Source organism: Anomalospiza imberbis, chromosome Z, assembly GCF_031753505.1.
Source record: "Anomalospiza imberbis isolate Cuckoo-Finch-1a 21T00152 chromosome Z, ASM3175350v1, whole genome shotgun sequence".
NCBI classification, from domain to species: domain Eukaryota; kingdom Metazoa; phylum Chordata; class Aves; order Passeriformes; family Viduidae; genus Anomalospiza; species Anomalospiza imberbis.
In genome coordinates, this window is record NC_089721.1 from 37,090,831 (window position 1) to 37,108,360 (window position 17,530).

At 43.0% G+C, this 17,530-nt stretch overlaps 1 protein-coding gene and 1 long non-coding RNA gene across 2 annotated transcripts; one reads left to right on the plus strand and one right to left on the minus strand.

The window, feature by feature from the left end:
- Window positions 1-98: 98 nt before the first annotated feature.
- Window positions 99-17,504, plus strand: LOC137465265 (uncharacterized). Its single transcript, XR_010994604.1, has 3 exons — window positions 99-1,698; window positions 13,051-13,239; window positions 17,026-17,504. It is a non-coding gene; the product is annotated as an uncharacterized lncRNA (long non-coding RNA).
- Window positions 2,143-12,242, minus strand: LOC137465263 (fructose-bisphosphate aldolase B). Its single transcript, XM_068177214.1, has 9 exons — window positions 12,084-12,242; window positions 5,589-5,710; window positions 5,100-5,311; window positions 4,532-4,586; window positions 4,218-4,378; window positions 3,911-3,994; window positions 3,262-3,436; window positions 2,922-3,121; window positions 2,143-2,650 (listed from the first exon to the last, which is right to left on the minus strand). The coding sequence occupies exons 2-9, from the start codon at window positions 5,698-5,700 to the stop codon at window positions 2,555-2,557; spliced, it is 1,095 nt and encodes a 364-aa protein (XP_068033315.1). The 5' UTR covers window positions 5,701-5,710; window positions 12,084-12,242; the 3' UTR covers window positions 2,143-2,554.
- Window positions 17,505-17,530: the final 26 nt, after the last annotated feature.

Genomic DNA, 17,530 nt, shown 5'->3' on the forward strand with positions numbered 1-17,530 from the left:
CGGGTGACGCATTTCTGCAGCGCCCCGCAAAGCCGCATGGGAAATGTAGTCCGTCCCCTCAAGCCCGCCCCCTCCCTGGGAGGCGGAATGTGGGGAAATTTCCTTCGGAAAAGGCTTCCGTGATGTCTGGTCTTTGTGTGCTTTCAGGCCTAATCGACAGGAAGGGACATTTTGTCTGTGTAACAGAAACTAGCCAACAAGCTCTAAGTGATGGCTAGGCCTTTGAAAGGCAGGTTGCTTCTTGGCTGAATTGCCTTGTGGAGGTGTAGGGCTTGACAGGCTTCAGTTTCCTCAGACACAGGGGAGGTTAGCAAGGCTTGGGAAGAAGGATGTACCGCTGATGGTGGACACAAAGAATGGAGAATTTATGGGCACAAGGACATCTGGCAGAATCCCCAAGGAAAGGAACAAACTGATAAAGCCAATGCAGAAACTGTGCTGAATCGGCTCCAGTGGGGTAAAAAAGTTATTCCAGTAGGGGCAGATCAAGGCCATTGACTCATAGCCACCAATTTAAGAAACCACTGACTGAAAAGAAAGACTGAGCATGCAGACTAATTAGCATGAGAAGCAAGAGGATCATTAACTGACAGCAGACAGGATACTAATTATTATGAAAACGAGGTAACTTGTAGTCAATTAATATTAATTCCTTTTTTTTACTAATACATATAAATAGGAGAAAATTTTGGTCATCTTGGTGCTGATGGTGGCTTATAAAAAAGAGGGAGAGGGACTTTCTACACAGACAGATAGTGACAGGATAAGGGGGGACGGTTTTAAACTAAAAAAAGGGAAGAGTAGATATTTGGAATAAATTCTTCGCTGTGAAGGCAGTGAGGCCTTAACACAGGTTGCCCAAAGAAGCTGGGAATGCCCCATCCCTGGAAATGCTCAAGGACAGGTTTGGACAGGGCTCAGAGCAATCTGGTCCAGTGGAAGCTGTCCCTGCCCATGGCAGGGGGGTTGGAACTAGATGGGTTGAAAAATATAATTTTTCAGGTAATTTCTAATGCAAATGATTCTGAGCTTGAGCTTTGATCAGAGTATCAGTAGGATGCTGTTCATCAGGAGCAGAGGTTTCTGTGAACTCAGGTATGTGGAGACCCAGAGGACCACAGCTGAAGCAGGAAAGAGGTGTTATTCCTGACACTAGTATCAGCTTCTGGAGTGTTTTTTGGCAAATCACTGGCTCTTTGTTCATTGTCAGGAGAGACTAAATGCAAGCCTTAATTATGCATTGATTGGATCCACATGAAGGATTTTGGCTGTTTATTTATTGCCTGTGTGACACACTGGTTATTAACTCAGAGGCCACGAGGAGGTGGTTACAGGTCAGTGATTTTGCCTGTTTTCCCTGTATTTGTTGGCAGGAGCAGCGAGTGCCAGTGGCCAGGAGGAGCAGCCAGCAGAGAGAGGTGACCCTGAAAAGGTGTGGAGTCCTCTGGGTCGCCTGGCCCTGGGTGTTTTGGGGGCTGCTCCAAGGCCTCATGAGTTGATCGGTGTAGCACGTAGCCAGGCAAATATTCTTACATAACCTTAGGCCTGCTGTTTTTGCTATTTATGCCTTTTTTTTTCATGACCATCTGACTGTGCTTTTGCTAACAAAGCTTACACATTTAAAAGGGACACAGCAACGTGCCAAAGGTCAAACCGTGTGTCTGCAACATCAGCCTCATTACTCAAGCTACACAACAGGTAGGCCAAGATGCTTTCATGCATGCTTTGTGTTAATTATTGTGGAAAACGCCACAATAAAGGTGATTTGTAAGGACAGACTTTGCACAGCCCTGACTCAATGTGTGCAACCCTAACACAGTGTTTAGCAGCCTCCTCTCACCAGCAATGGCTCTCCAGAGACATGAGATGCTTCTGAACGTGCTGTTTATCTGTGGGCTGATTCCCCAGCACTGCTTGCTGTGTACATCTCCCAAGTGTTTTAGTGTCTGCCAGAATTCCACTGCCAGGATTAACCTCTCCAGCTGTGCCACTATTGGGTTATTTCCCTTTGATATCCTCAGAGTTTCCCAAGCTCACCAGCTGCAACACTTTGAGACTCAATCTTTGCAAGGACCACAAAAAACAGATGTGTGGAAGATATTATGAAGTTTACACAAAACAAAAAGAATTGTGAGGTAGAGATTAGTTTTCGATTACTGTTTTATTGACATGATTGAACACAGAGTCAGGTTTTATAATTCAGGATTGTGGCTGCTAAGTGTGGTAATGGGCAAGGGTAGCTATTTGAATTGCTAGGAACTACTGAATCTGCCTGCTATTCCAGGGGTTGAGTTTCAGACTGAGGGAGGGTGGGTTCATGATTCATTGGCAGCTGTTTGTTGTTTGGAAAAAATTCCCTATCCTTGGAACGTGCAAATGAAAAAAAAAAATATCCCCTTGGTAAATTGTGGGAGTGAAGGGTGGAGAGGAAGCTAAGCCATTCTATTTCCAGTTTGGTGTAGGGTAAGGGAAATTAGATTTCTATATTTTTCTTTCATTTCTGAACATCTTCCACTGTGTGAGAAGGGACAGGAGGAAGGAAGTTCCTGCTGTTTCAGTAGGTGTAGCTGGCAGTGAACAGTGACTGCGTGGCAGCTGCGTCATTCTTCCCAGACTGGACATACTGCCCCCTGCAAGCCAAACTGTTAATCTGAAAAAGAAGGAAAAAAAAAGAGGAGGGGGAAACAATCAGCATGGAGGAAGAAAGGCAGATGTGTAAAGAACAACCTGGAGGAGTAACCAAGCAAGGCAGAAATAACAGAGTAGTGCCCCAGGTGAACATGAAGTGCCAGGAAAGGGTGGGTAGTGCCCCAGGTGAACATGAAGTGCCAGGAAAGGGTGGGACCAATAGCAGCTTTAGGAAGGTGACAAGTCACCTTCATGGTGACAGCTCTTCCCTCTGCTCAGGGGAAGCCTCATACCTGTGCCCGCTTGTGGAAGGCCTCTTGAGCAGCCTTCTTGTTCTCATTTTTGCCCAACCATGCAGCCAGGGCAGAGGCTTGCAGGGCTCTCCCGTAGGAAAAGGTCAATTTCCAAGGCTTAGGCAGAGGGCACTGATTCATGGCATTCAGGTTGAGAGAAGCCTCCTCTTCGCTCTGACCTCCAGACAGGAAGCAGATTCCTGCAAGAAAGTGGTTTTGAGGCTTAGAAATAGAGGGTTCCGGCCACCTCAATCCCTGATCTTTACTTGCCAGAGGATCAGGCATGTCAGAGGTTGGAGAGTGAGTGGGAATGAAGAGATAGAAATGAATCAGGAATCACCAGGAACAGCAGCAGGAACGGTGCGGAGGAGAGTAGTGACAGTTGCTATGGCTACATCCTGAGGGGTGTACTTCTTGGAGCAGGAATGCCCAGCCGTCACCATGTTGGGTTTCAGCAGTGTCCCCTCCAGGTACACGTGATGATCATTCAAAGCCTTGTAGACAGCAGCCAGAACCTGAAAACAGGAGGATTGAATACAGACCTCTGCTCAGATCTTCACCTCAGGCTGCTTGGAAAGACAGCTTGTTATTTGGTACTGTAGCAAAATGGAATTGAATTTTGCTTTCTCATGAAATTTATTTCTGGGGTTGCAGTTGTGGAGGCCCCACTGCTTTTGAGATGACCAAGATACAACTCTTCATATTTAACGGATTTGTCCTTGCTGAAATTGAGGTAATTGGGCTTGGTCCTGATACATCTTTTTGAGATTGAGAATGCTTATATTGTTATTGAAGTGAAAATCCAAAAGCATGGAAAATACTCTTGGATTTCCTGTTAGTTTGTTATGTGCCTAGGAGCAGCTCATTTTTGTGATGCAGTTATGAAGGACATTTTTGGTCAAATCTCTTTGAGATCTGTGAGCACAAACTGCACAAAATTTAGCTGCAGGTTTGTGAGTGGGAGCACAGAGGGAGGAACCTCTTCTTACCTTCTCTGTGACATACTGACAGCGCTGGAGATCATGGTCTCCATCAGGCAGGATTTCTGGCTCCACGATGGGCACCAAGCCATGCTAGGAAAAGAAAGACAGGGGATTCTTTGCGGCTATGGAAGTAAAACTCTTCTTTTTGTTTGTCCTGACTTTGGTGTTATTCCTTCATGCTTTGCTGCCCTTCCTCCTTGTCTTTCCCAAAACCCTCACAGGGATTGTCCTTTCAAGCTACCTAGTGTGTAATCACAGGGAACAGGGAGAAGGGACAGCAGCATCTCAGGAAAGGTTGCTGGAGGGGAGGTACCTGCTGGCAGATACTGGCATAGCGTGCCAATGTACTGGCATTCTCTTGGATGGCGAGTTGAGAGGGTGTTGTGCTGGTGATCTTCAGCACTGCACGCCACTTGCCAAAGTCAACACCATCTTTCTTGTACTGGGCACAGCGTTCAGCCAGCCCATCCAGCCCTGCAGACGGAGAACCATGCTTCACTGAGAGCTGCTCTTCAGCATGGAGATCTGGAAAGTACTGTGACTCCAGCCAAGGCTGCGTCTCAGGTGAGCCACCCTATGGCTTTTGCTGCCCGGGCCATAGCTGAGGCTCCTTGGACCTCTCCTTACCTTGAATGGTGGTTTCTCCATTTGTTCCTGCTAGAGGTGCTGTGCCTTTATCCAGCTGTGGAGGTCAGAAAAACAGGAAAGGTTACAGGAAGGTGGGAATTGGTCTAATTCGTATCCATGTCTGGTCTGCCTTTGAAGGCAGACTGTTACTAATGTGTGGACCTTAACATGTTCAGGGTGCAAAGGAAGAAAATGTTGGAGCAAAGGGAAGAAAAAGGAATGAACTAGGTAATAGGAGGGGCAGTGTGTATATAGATGCCTCCAGGGAATGGCTCAAGAACTTTGTCAGATATGGAAAGAATTAGGTTTCGGTTACTGCATGGAGAGACTTATTTGTAGTGAATGGTGAGTAGATGGGAGTTGGTGTATGAAAAGTTTCAGCATCCAGTTCCAGAAAATGTGCCTCTAGTTAGTTGCACAAAAGCAATGCAGAGAATTTTAAAACCAAGGACAAAAATGAGGGGGGAGGGGGCAGTGTTTTATAGAAGACAGTGCAGCCCCAAATATAATTTTCTCTGAAAATGGGATTTGGATTATGGTGCCAGCCCAGCACATAACAGATACTCACCTTAATTCCCACCACAATGCCTTTTTCCTTGATGATTGCTGGGAATGGCTTTCCACTGCTGTCTTTCTGATAGAGAGTCTCATGGAAAAGGATCACTCCCCCAATGCTCTGGTTGATGGAAGTGTCCGAAGAGAAGAGGATCTCTCTAAAAGCTCGGCGGTTCTCCTCCGTGTTCTCCACATTGATCCGCTGCAGTCTGTTCCCCATGGTACCTAGTGAGGGGGACAAAGAGGTTCTAGGCTTGGCTGGCCTCCTGGTCCCAATAAGTAGTAATGAACTGGGGCTTCAGTTCAGAGCTTCCCTTCTCAACCCATAGTTTGTAAGCTTTTGTTGTTATAGCTGCAGCCCTGCCTGGCTGATTTGTTCTAGTCAGACAACAGTTTCAAAGTGTTTTTCATCTACTCAACTGATTTTAAATATGAAGCAAAACTAAAAGAAAAAAAAAAAAACATCTTGCATACTGCTAACTGATTGATGTCCAGAACTTACCCACTGATTCATCTGCCGCTAGGATCCCCTTTCCTGAAGCCACAATCCGCTGAGCTATGTCTGCAAGAGCTTTCTTCTGCTCTGGAGACAGTGCTGGGAACTGGTGGGTCATGTTGACTTATCTGTGGGAGAGAATTCCTGTTACAAGTAATTACAAGTAATTGCTGGAGACTGTGAACCATTGGCACCACTCAGGTGTTTCCTCTGCAGGGCTCTTGGTGCTTATCTGGTCCATGTTATCATAGGCAATATGACCAGAAATCCATTTGAGTTCTTTTAGGCTTGGTGTGTCTGGAAAAACTAGAAAGAAATGCAGGAGACACAGCCTGCCACATCCTTCTAGAACCAAAGTGGGAAAGATTCCTCATTTTACCTGGATTTGCTCAGAAAATAAAGGAAGGTCAGTCTGTCATAAAAACATGCACCAACTAACAAGTAAGCAAATTGCTGACTCTGCATAAGTTTTGGTTCCTGTCAGTAGAATGCCAGTTATTCCATTGCTTACCTTTACACATTTCCTAACACTGCTCTTCTTCTATTTCCTGCCTCTGTTGGCAGTATTTGCTGCTGTGTCTGGTTGATGTTCCATCCCCTAACCTTTTGCCTGGGTTTGTAATTCTTCTGTCTATGGCTGCTTTCAGAACTGTAGAGCATTGCTTCCTCTACAGAAGATTTGGGGCCTTAGGAGAATTCACCCCTCAGTTCTACCTTTTTAGCTGTGGCCGAGGGTTGCCAGCTGCAACTATCCAGCACCTGAAATCTGGGTTCTGTCTTGATATGGCAAAATTCTTGATCTTATTAAAGTTTTGGTTATATGACATTAAATTACAGTTTCCCTGATCATCTGAATAGTCAAAATTACTTTTCTGAGTGTATAGGCCTGTAAGTCTGAAAGAGAAAAACTCTCTTCCTTCAGTTTATCATATGTGATAGCTAAAGCAATACCTCTGTTTTATTAATGGGTGGTAAATCCAGAAGGTACTTGATTAAAAATAACATTAAATATCTCAAATATCACGTTTTCATTCAAAAGGGCAGGCCTCTGGGCAATGTTTGCATTTTCTATTCCCAAACTCTGCCTGAGAGAGGAGTGAGAACATGCCATTTCACATTTCATCAGAGATGGCCAGAAAACATTTCTCCCTACACAGGCATGTAGGCAGCCAAGTCCCACTTCTTATTTCCTGGCACACAGATGCTGTGTTGCCAGGGAATCCTTGTCTTATCCTTCCTGCTGAAGGGCATAATGGGGAGAAACAATTTTAAGAGTCTGTCTGCTATTCATGACAGAGTACAGAGTTCTGTATTGCATGTCAAATGGTGCCAAAATTTTCTGGCAACGATGCCATGAGAGTATGGTAACAGCTGCAAATTCATGTCCCTGATTTATAGCTGAAGGTACTTTGGTACTGGTAATGTTATCCTGCAAGATTCAAATGACATTGTCTGCCAGTACACACCAGTCAGATGCAGGTCTGCTTTACCTCTTTGTGACCTGAGCCTGGAAATTTTCACATGCAGCTTAACACAGAGTGAGTAATTTAGGTTTAGAGGGAAGATGAAGGAGTGCAGGATGAAGACTTAGTTAAATTAGAGGGAGTTCCCTGCTTTTCAAAGGGCTGAAATGCCTTCTTGCTGTGGTCATGGTGAAACAGGCTTAGCTGAACCCCTCTGTCTGTCAGCCTGTGGCCAGTACTCTGGGAGCCATCCTTCTACTGTGGTGATCACAGCTCCATCACTCCCAGCTCTTGGCCTTTTCAGCTCACTCAGAAGAATTTGAAAATCTATGGTTTATGCTGCATAGCTACTTCAGTTCACCTACAGCTCTCCTTATCCCTCACCTGCTTTTTGTGTTGGATATGTCTTAAAAAGAGAAAATTGGCTTGTTTTTTATAATTACTGTAATAATAGCTTGGTGATGAGCACGTCAGTTAAAACCACACTACTGTTAAATAAGTTGTTATGCAAAATTATAAGGAATCACTCCAGCAGTTTAGAGCCTCTGTGGACAAGACTGGAAAATTATGCTCTGGCAAGAATATGATCTTGTCTAAGGTCAGAGCTAATGAATTGCTAAATCAGGGGTGGGATTTTAGAGTTGCAGTTTGGAGCTGTGTTACAGCACCAGGAGGTGTATCCAGGTAACCTTGAACCTGCAAGATCACCAGTTGCTCCAGTCATGTTATGATGGGTATACTTTCTTTCCAGCAATGCAATAAACAATGATACTAATGTCTGTTCTATCTTACTTGTTCCCAGTGTTTGCCAAAAGATAACAAGGAGACACTTATCACTCAAAACCAGCCTGCAAGGCAAATTTTCAAAATACAGAAATATGAGTTTTCAGTGAATAATGCTATTCCAAATGAAAACTCTGAGAGACTGAAACAACAAAGTGTAGTTTCAAAGTGATGAATTGGAAGACAGCAAATTCCAATTTCTATGCAAGTATCTCCCTGAGTGTAAAGGAGCAGGTGAAGATTTGCCCAAAGTCTCCCCAGAATTATCTTTAAGGACATGGTGAGTGGTTTCCAGATACTCTGCTGAGCTACACGGACAAATAAAAGGCACGGTGTTTCTGGCTGCAATGGTGAAGAAATTAAGGTAAAAGAACAATTGTAAACCTTATAATAGCTCAAAGGTGCAGAATGTTCTAGTACTCTTGATTTAGGATTTTATTTTTCTGTGATTCCTTCATATAATAATTTCTAACAGTCTTCATGTCTGCATTCAGAAAGGGTGTATCTGCTCCAAGGTCCATCTCTGAGCAGGGGAGCAGGCAGGAGTGGAGAAGCCTTACACTTCAGTAACATTTCATGAAGGCACCTTGTAAAGAATAAACTCGCATCACATCCATAAAATCATTAATTTTACCATCTTCATATCCCCTCAAAGAGCTGGATATGTCACCTCACAAGTCCTGAGAAAACACAGTTGTGCCCAGGCTGCCAGAGCTGCAAAGCTCATTTCAGTCTTCTAAGAACAAAGCCTATTTGTCTTAATCTGATTTTTCTGTTTAAATTGACAACTTTTCCAGGAAGAAAAAAGTTCTAATGAATTGTGATCACAGTAACTGGGAGTTGTCCCACCACTAAGGTGTTTCAAGAAGCTTTATTTTTATTTACCCATAGGCTGTAGGCTAAGTGTCATAAGCTCAAGTGATTTCACATTGATTTTACATTTTATGAATGCAACACATTGTAGTATCTGCTTACTTTTTTTTTTTTTTTTTTTTTTTTTTTTTTTTAAGTAGAATTATAAAAGAACCTCAAAAGGTTAAAACTGCATACCCCCCCAGCTTTGTAGCTACATGGAGCGCTTATCAGGTTTCAATAGTTTCTTAAGCAAACAAATCTCTTTGTTCAGCCCCCATCCTCTGTCCAGCAGGAGGTGGGGGTGTAGGAACAGGGGACAGCACAGTTGTAAAAGTATATATTGTAATGCTGAAATCTTGGGTTTCTCTCGGCTACCATAAAGAAAGAAGGGCTGAGGGGAAATGTGTGATGGCAGCACAAGCACTTGCTCCTGTTAATATTAATAGTGAGAACCAAAGAGCAGAGTCAAGATGAATAGCAGAAGGAACAATGTTACATTTTGCTTCCAGTCATCTTAGAAACTTCAATACATCATTGGCATATTATCTTTTCAAGAACCACATGTGACTGGTATCTTCTGATCTTACATAAAATCTCACCCGAGTCCCAGTTTGCAGATGGGAAAAGACTGGATCAGAATATCTAAGTTTTTCTCTTGGGTCTCTGCACTGCCTTCTTTTATAAAATTGGTTCCAAAAGTACAGAGTTTTAAACTACAGTTTGTATCCCACACATGTAGCTTTTTCCTATTCAATTACTAGTAAATACAGCCCTTCAGCATGACCTCTTAACAGTCAGCAATACAAACTCTGCACACAAGAAATTTGCTTCCAAAGAACAAGGTTTGAAGAAGCAGCTGCTGAATACATAAATAGTTAAATACAGTTGGTAGGGACAACGAAATGTATTCAAAAATTTAACCTATTACATGTAGGCACAGTGTTGGCCTGACTGAATTTACTTCTCTTGTACACTTATATGCTTAGAGGAGGCAGACACATAATGACTTATATTCTCTGCAGGGGACATCTGTGGTTACTGACCTCACTTCTCTGTAAGGAGCTCCATTAAAATGCTGTTTCTAAATAAGTCTGGTTCCTTGGGCGTAGGGAAAACAGATGGGTATGAACAGCTGGACAAGCCCAGCCCCATCCTGCTGACAGAGCATTTTCTTATCTAGGTGGCAGAAGACACACAGCTGGCAGGACTACTTGATATGCCTGATTGATGGGCAGCCATCCAGGGGAGCCTGGACATGTGGGTGGGAAGAGGCCAACAGGAGCACCGTGCAGTCTGGCCAAGACAGATGCCCAGACATTGCCTGGGGTGCAGAGCCCTGGCAGACATTCCCCCAGGATTAGTGGGATGAGGGAACAGCTCTTTGGGGATGTCCTTAGGCCCTATCAGGTAGCAAGCTGAACAGGGCCAGCATCAAGGGCCCAAGCATCCTGTGTGAGCAGGGGTCTGGCCTGGAGAGCCAGGGGAGGAGATGGGTTATCCCCCTTTGCACAGCACTCTGTAGTTAACATCTGAATACTGCATCCAGTGTTGGGCCCCTGCAGTACAGGAAAAACACTGACAGATTGAAGTGAGTTAATTCAATAGATGCCACCAAAAAGGTCATCTGTGGCTGCAGCACTTGTTCCGTGAGGATAAGTCTGCAGAGTGAGGTCTAGTTCAGCCTCAAACAGCAATGGCTTGAGGGGCATCTCTCAGTAGTCCTCAGTACCTATAGAGTGTGATTGAAGAGGCAGAGCTGGGTTTTTCACAGCAGCTGTGATGGGACAGTGAGAGACAACAGGCACAAGCTGAAACTAAGGAGATTCAGACTGGATATGAAGATAATTTTTTCACTACTAGGACAGCCAAGCAATGTAACAGATTGACAAAAAAGGCTGCAGTGTCTCCTTCCTTGCAGGCTGCCAAGATACACCTGAATAAAGAACTGAGCACCTTGGTCTGACCTCGTGTCTAACCCTGCTTTGGGCAAGGGGTGCTTGGACTACAGACTTCCTGTGTCCCTTTCAGCCTGAATTACCCCGTAACTCTCAGGGAGTACCTGTTTTAAGGAGTCAAGGTGGAAGTTGTGCCTCTTCATATCTATGAAGGAGCTCTCAGGAAAGAACAGAACATGTTTCCCATTATCTTTGCACTGAGATGAAGGTATTGGGTCAGCAAAATATTTCATTTCTGGATTCCAAAAAGTCTCAAGGGTATTAGACAAAAGGAGATACTCAGACTTCTGTCACGTAGAAAAAGGGGTCGATGTTTTTGATTGACATGCTAATGTCACCATCTCATCAGTCCTTTGGGGCATATATGATTGTAAATTGCTTGGTTGTTTTTTTGCTCTCTGAGTTTTTTTACCATCCTCATGTTCTGTCTAGAGACCTTGATTCAACCTGCTGTTGCAGGTGGAACTGCAGATCTGAAGTTCCCTGTGCTGATTCCCATGTTAGCCTCAGAGCTATACTCAAGCCCTGAGCAAATGTATCCCTATTTCATTTCCCTAGCAACTGCGAAAGGAGGTTATGTTCAGAGACCTATCCTCTGCAGCCAATGCAGAGCACTCAGAATGGCTAGTTTTGGCTGAGGTGGCAAGAAGATTGTTGCTTGGAAGCAAGTGTTATTAGGGAGAAGCTACTTCTCTTTCAGGGCTGGACTTTTCTCAGAGAAGGTAAAAATTTGCTGTTAGACTTGTATGAGAATTCAAGTCTTGTACTGCCATCAGGGGAGGCTGGGGGAAGCAGTGGTGAGAGTCTCAGGTGGACTAAATAGTCTTGGGTAAGCACATGGGATAGTTCAGAAAGTGATAGAGGATCACAGATTCAGTGAGCATTTGAGTTGGTCAAGCAATTTCCTGAAGCTAGCTGTTCACAGCTTGAAATGTTACAGCCTACAGATGCAAGAACGGGCTTTGCTTTCCTGCCCTGCAGACCTTATACCCCCTTGCCAAATAATCTTATCAGAAGCTGTACAACAAACACACATAATTGCACTTCTGTCAGCACTGATGTCTGTCAGGACCAGCTGCCTTCTCCAGTCATTCTCTGTTCTCCTTGCAAAACAGAAATTTAAAAACAAACACGAAACAAAGCAACACAAAGCAATGCACGTATGTTACTGCTCTAGTCCCCTTAGGCAGAAGATTCACTTGTACACTCCAGGAGTTCTGAGTGGCTAAGCTAAGTTAGAAAGCCAATGTTAGCAGCAAATGGATCATGTTAGGAGACCACTACAGAATGGCTGAGTGCTTATTTCTCACAAGCTGTTCCTGAAACAAACAAAAAAAATAAAACCAAAAACAACTTTCCAAGCCCATTGTAGATAAACATACCAGGTCTCAGCTGCTGATATATGTACCAGCTTTACCGTTTAGAAATTAAATTATTATACTTACTTGTTTGTGGACAGTGTCTCTGCTGCTACAAGCTTCTGGTGAGGTGTTTGCAGGCAAAGAGACCCGGTCCTTCTAATCACTAACTTTTATAAAAGTCTTGGTGGGGCTTTTTTTTTTTTTTTCCCTCCACTCCTTCATTGTCCCTCCTCCCCCACAAGCTGTCAGGGGACATGTCACTGCTCAAGGTCAGTCATTGGCTATCAGACCACCACCACACACCTCCAATGGGACCTGGTCATGCTCCTGCTATTCCTCCCCTTTCCCCTCCCCTGTATATATAAGGCCATTCATGCAGTAAAACTGAGATGTTTTCCAGTTATTTCAAATTATTCCTCCTCTTTCTGAAATAGACTAAAAAGAAGTACAAGAGAAACCATGGAATTTGCTTACAGGTATCTTGGGCACAGCTTTATAATTTAGGGTTAGATCTTCTGAAAGCTTATACTTAGGAAATTGCAGGAAGAAAGAGCAGAAAAAATGCAGAAACAATGCAACAGATCCTTAACTGGCATGAGCTGGTGTAATTTCAGTGGCTTCCTAAGTGTTACATTGCTTTTCCTCCCTGGAAAGTCTAGCATGGAACCATATGTTCCTTTTCCAGTTGGTATATGGAAAGGCAAAATGTGATGGTACAGTATCAGGTATAATGATAAAGTTTAATGCAAGTTCTGATTTTCTGTAACACAGTGTACCTGTGAAACTAATGGTTGTCAGACCACGTATGCCCACACTGAGGTGCACAGCTGCAAGCCAGATTTCCCCCCAAATCCCATTGAGATGCCCACCCATATTGTGGTGACATGGAAACTTCTCTGTTGCGTAGCAGAGTTTTTCAGTGAAAAACACTGATGCTGTATAAATGGTGTATCAGCATTGTAGTTTATATGAATCCACACTACAGTCATTCACCAACTCTAGGCCTATAGGTTTGATTATTTGCTTTAATTTCTTTCTCCCCATCCTGTAGGCCAGTACTCCTGGAGGGAAGTGAGCACAAGGACTGCTGGACAAACATCATACCCTCAGGAACATCACCCTCTGCAACCTTGGACATTGGCACGTTTTTACCACAGAGACCCAGTGTTTGCCTGAAGAATGACGTCGTTTCTCCATTTGTTTAGCCGCTGCAGTGACCCTTTGGCCTTTACATGGACAGGTGAGACCCTGATTTCTCTCTCCACAACACTGTCTTCTTCCTTGAGCCTCTCTTGGGCAGCTGCGTGCCAAGGTCAGTGCTTGTAGGAAACCTTAGAAGCCTGCCAGGCTGCCAGTCAGCAGAGAAACCTCTGAAGGAGCTGACAGTGCAGTCCAGTCAAAGGCCTTGTGCTTGTGTTCCTCTGTTTTCCTCCACGCTGCCCTTCCTGATCCGTGTTTTTTGCTGAAGGAAGCTGTGGTACATAACATGGACATAAAGTCTTCCCTGCTTTACAGTGTTTGCTTTACATTCCGTTTCTCCCATCCTAGCAGAAAGACACGCCTCATGGTGTGTTAAAGTTTCTCCACCACAACAGAAGCATCTAATATAGATTTAAAATATTTTTCATTAAATATCTTATCTAAGACTCTCTTGAGACCAAGAAGGTGCCATAATGGTGGTCTTCTTCCTCAAAGTCAGAGTCTGAGTCCTGTTGTTCCTGATTTGGCTAGAAGCTGACAGAGGAGGGAGGTTCTTGGAAGTGTTTTATTCTCAGTCTCATCTGTGATATGGTCTCACAGGCTATTAGAGAAAATTTGTGGGAGTCTTCTTGAAAAAAAGCAGTGTCAGACATTTAGATACACTTTAAATAATCCCCTGCAGCCCACCTTGCATTCTTAACTCTTCAGAAGTATATAAATGTATTTCCAGGTGAATAATTGCTGGTGTGATCCTTTCCAGGCATTCTAACACTTTGATCCAGCACTCCAAGCACAGGATTACAGGTCCTCACAGATATTTTGAGGACACAGAGATAAAAAGGTGAATGGATATCATGCTTATCTTTTTCACTTAATTTAGGAATGGGGGCTTTTTCAGGTCAGAAAATGGAATGAAGAATCATAGTACATGATGTCACTGTAAGGTGTTAGTATGCAGACCCATCACACTGACCATACTGTGCAGAAATAACAGTGATATTAAAATTACAGTGGAAAAGAGTACATACTTCCATCACACGTAATCATACTTTGGGGGTACTTGGGCCTCTTAAAATGAGGCTATAGTAGTATGGTTTCTTCAATAATAATAATAAGAGGGAAAAGCTTGCATCATGAGTGGTATGCAGTGTACTTGCATTTACCAAACAACTAACCTGGTCCATAAAAAGCACCAAATCACTGCCTGCACTAACTATTCCATGCCAAAATTGGTGTATTATTCAAGCTGTAATTCTGTCTCATGGAGGTAGTGTTTGAACTCGGACCTGGCAACTCTCACACCTTTCCAGTGGCCATGAAGGCAGGGCTTCCAGTGGGAGTTCAGTTTCAGAGGCAGAACCATCTGTCCTCTGCATCCCTGGGTTTCTTCATCCCCCTCAGCCTCTGGCATGGGAAGAAGGACACAGGACAAAGATCCCAGTCAAGGTTAAGGATAGGGTGAACAAGAAGGGAGGTCAGTTGCACTAAAGAACAGCTACTCTCAATTTTTTGTATTCTTAAAAATGGTTATGCAGACTATTGCAGTGATTACTGATACGTTTTTTTAGTGAAGAGTATACTCATTTATTAGAGAAAGGATTACTCACTGGTTTTGGATGTCTGAGAATTGATTGCCTAAATACATATCTAACTAAATACAGGGCAGGGTTCTGCACATATTATGGCTTTTTAATGTGTTCATGAAAGAGTTGATATAAATAGTCTTCCAATATAAAAAACTTTATAGCTGTGTTTGAAACATCACTGTAAACAAGATGCATAACTAGTTACAGAGCTTAAATGTTCATTGTCCTGCCTTTTACAGCATAGAAACAGAAAGCAGTAGTTAGCTACAAAAGAGATTGCTTATGTTAAAACACAAGAAATGTGTTACAACATAAGTGAATTTTCTATTTGAATGGCTAGGAGACTTTGTTGGAGTCAACTTTCTCATCTGAAATTCCCATATAGAAGTTGAGAGAAGTATGCATTTAAAAATATTAAGGACCATTGAAAACTCTATTCACATGTGGCATGGGTTATTACTTAGGTCTTAATTTGTGGGTTTACTTTTTGGAATTTGACAATTTAATTGCTGTCTTTGTTATATCCAGCCTTGCTGCCAAAGGATCTGACAGTTGTGCACTTAAGTTTTAGGTTAAGTCTTGCTGGATAAAATATATTAAAATCAACAGAAAGCTTGTTTTAAAGACAGATGGAAATATTGTAATTGCTTATGATTTTCCACATTGTGATTCTTATTGTCTGCTTCTAGCAGTATAATTCTGATAATGTTTTGCCCTTAACTACTCAAATGACCTAGCATCTTAAATAAAAAAATAAGTAAATTGGAGAGAGATAAATTGTAGTACACCTCAGAAAGAATAATGGAAAACAAATAGATGAAGCAACTTCAGAGATTATATGGTCACCACATGAAAAATTACAAATGTACAGCTTCTCTCTGGCACTAAAGTAAATTAAAGAGTACTTTTGGATGCGGTCAGACCTGTAAAATGGATTGAAATGGAATGAAAAAGAACACTGGGAGTTGGAAAGATGTCCAAGAATAATATGCATCAACATGAAAAACACCTGGCTCTGGTGCCCCATGAGGCTGCTGCTTGCGTGATGGGGTTAAAGTCTAATCTGAGCAGGCTCGAGCAGAGTGGAGTCTGCCTCCTACCCACCTCTCCACGCTGTGCTGGATGTTTCCTGTTTTCTGTACTCTGCAGTCTTGCTTAACCATCTCAAAGTCCAGCTTGTTCATCCCTATCTAATCAGAGGTATTGTTTATTAAGTGGTTTGTTTTCCCCAGTCACCTACAGCCCTCACCCCCAATATGAAGAGCCTGGCTGTTTAACCCCACTGGAAGAAATGCCCCTGTATTTTTGGCTCCACAGCAGAGTCTGCAGACAAGTACATTGGGTGGGCTGGGGGATGTTGGGCAGAAGAGACTCAGACCACCAAGGAGATTGCACAAGGAAGGGTTTACTTTGTTCTGCATTCTGTGCAACTTAAAGCTGGGCTGCAATAAGCATCATGACCTGGAATGAAAAACAGGCAAGCACGCAATACTGTTGTTATCAGAACACAGATCTTTGCACTAATTTCTATAGTGGGTATAGCGAACAAGGATACAACTTTAAACTGAGCTGCCTGTGGCAACTTTCCTGGGCTGTGAGAAACAGCTGTAACAGGACATGAAGGTAAATGCTGTAATGGCACTGGTCTCTTGTGGCTTTCTGTTGACATTTTGTTTTTAAATAAAGCAAGAAGGCAAACACCTGGGTTCTATAAAGGCAGATATTTAACTGTTTATTACCTGTTTATCTGAGCAGCACATGGTACCCCAAAAAAGTGCAACTAGGTGCTGCATGATAATATTTGCATGAAGTTTGCCAAATACAAACCACAGCAGATGTCTGAACTGGACAAGCTTGCCAAAAGGACCATTTGTAGATGTGGTTTCTGTCTAGGAACACTGGACACCAAGGCAGAAATTCGAAGAGAAAATAGGCACAGCTGCCCAGAGACTTACAAACAGAACAATAAAATGTAACTCTTCATCAACATTTAAAAATCACTGTCGTTCCTAGCTTCCTAGCCACCAACATGTCATTCCTAGCTTGCCATGAAGAACGAAGTCCTAGGAAGGGACACTGACCCTCAGCCTGTTGGTACATGGATAAACTGGCTGATGGGGTGGGTTCTCCCAAAGCTGTCAGGACAGATAATCAGTGGAAATAAAGTTATTCCAGAATGGAGACATGCAGTGAAGAAGCACAGACCATGGAGTACCTAATTCTCTATGCATTTTTGGCAGGTTTGTGTTTTAATGAAGATTATTCAGAACCACATGTTGGGCCCTGCCATCTGCTGAATTTGGATACGATGTCTGTAAAGCTGGTGTGAAAATAGAGAAAATTAAACTCTGACTTCGGGAGAGAAACTGCCAATGCCTTTGTAACTACAACTGTCTGTTACAGAAAGTTACCTTTTTTATTTTGTGAAATATGTACCCTCTCTATACAAAAGTAAGCCAAGGTTAAATTCCACCACTCAGAGCTTGATTTTACCTCAGGTCCCTGTTAAAATACCTCGATTTTGATTGGAGAAGGGCCTGAGAAACCTGGTCTAATAAGACCTGCTTTGAGTGGGGGTGGATCAAAATTATAACATCTGTCCCAATGCATGAACATGGAAGTATCTTTATTTGTCAAATACAGTAAGGAAAGATGGATCTGCCAATCAGAAAAACAAACAGCAAACACAGGAAGAAGAGACTATTAATATATTGAGTCTTTATAGAAAGGTTGTTTATTTTGTAG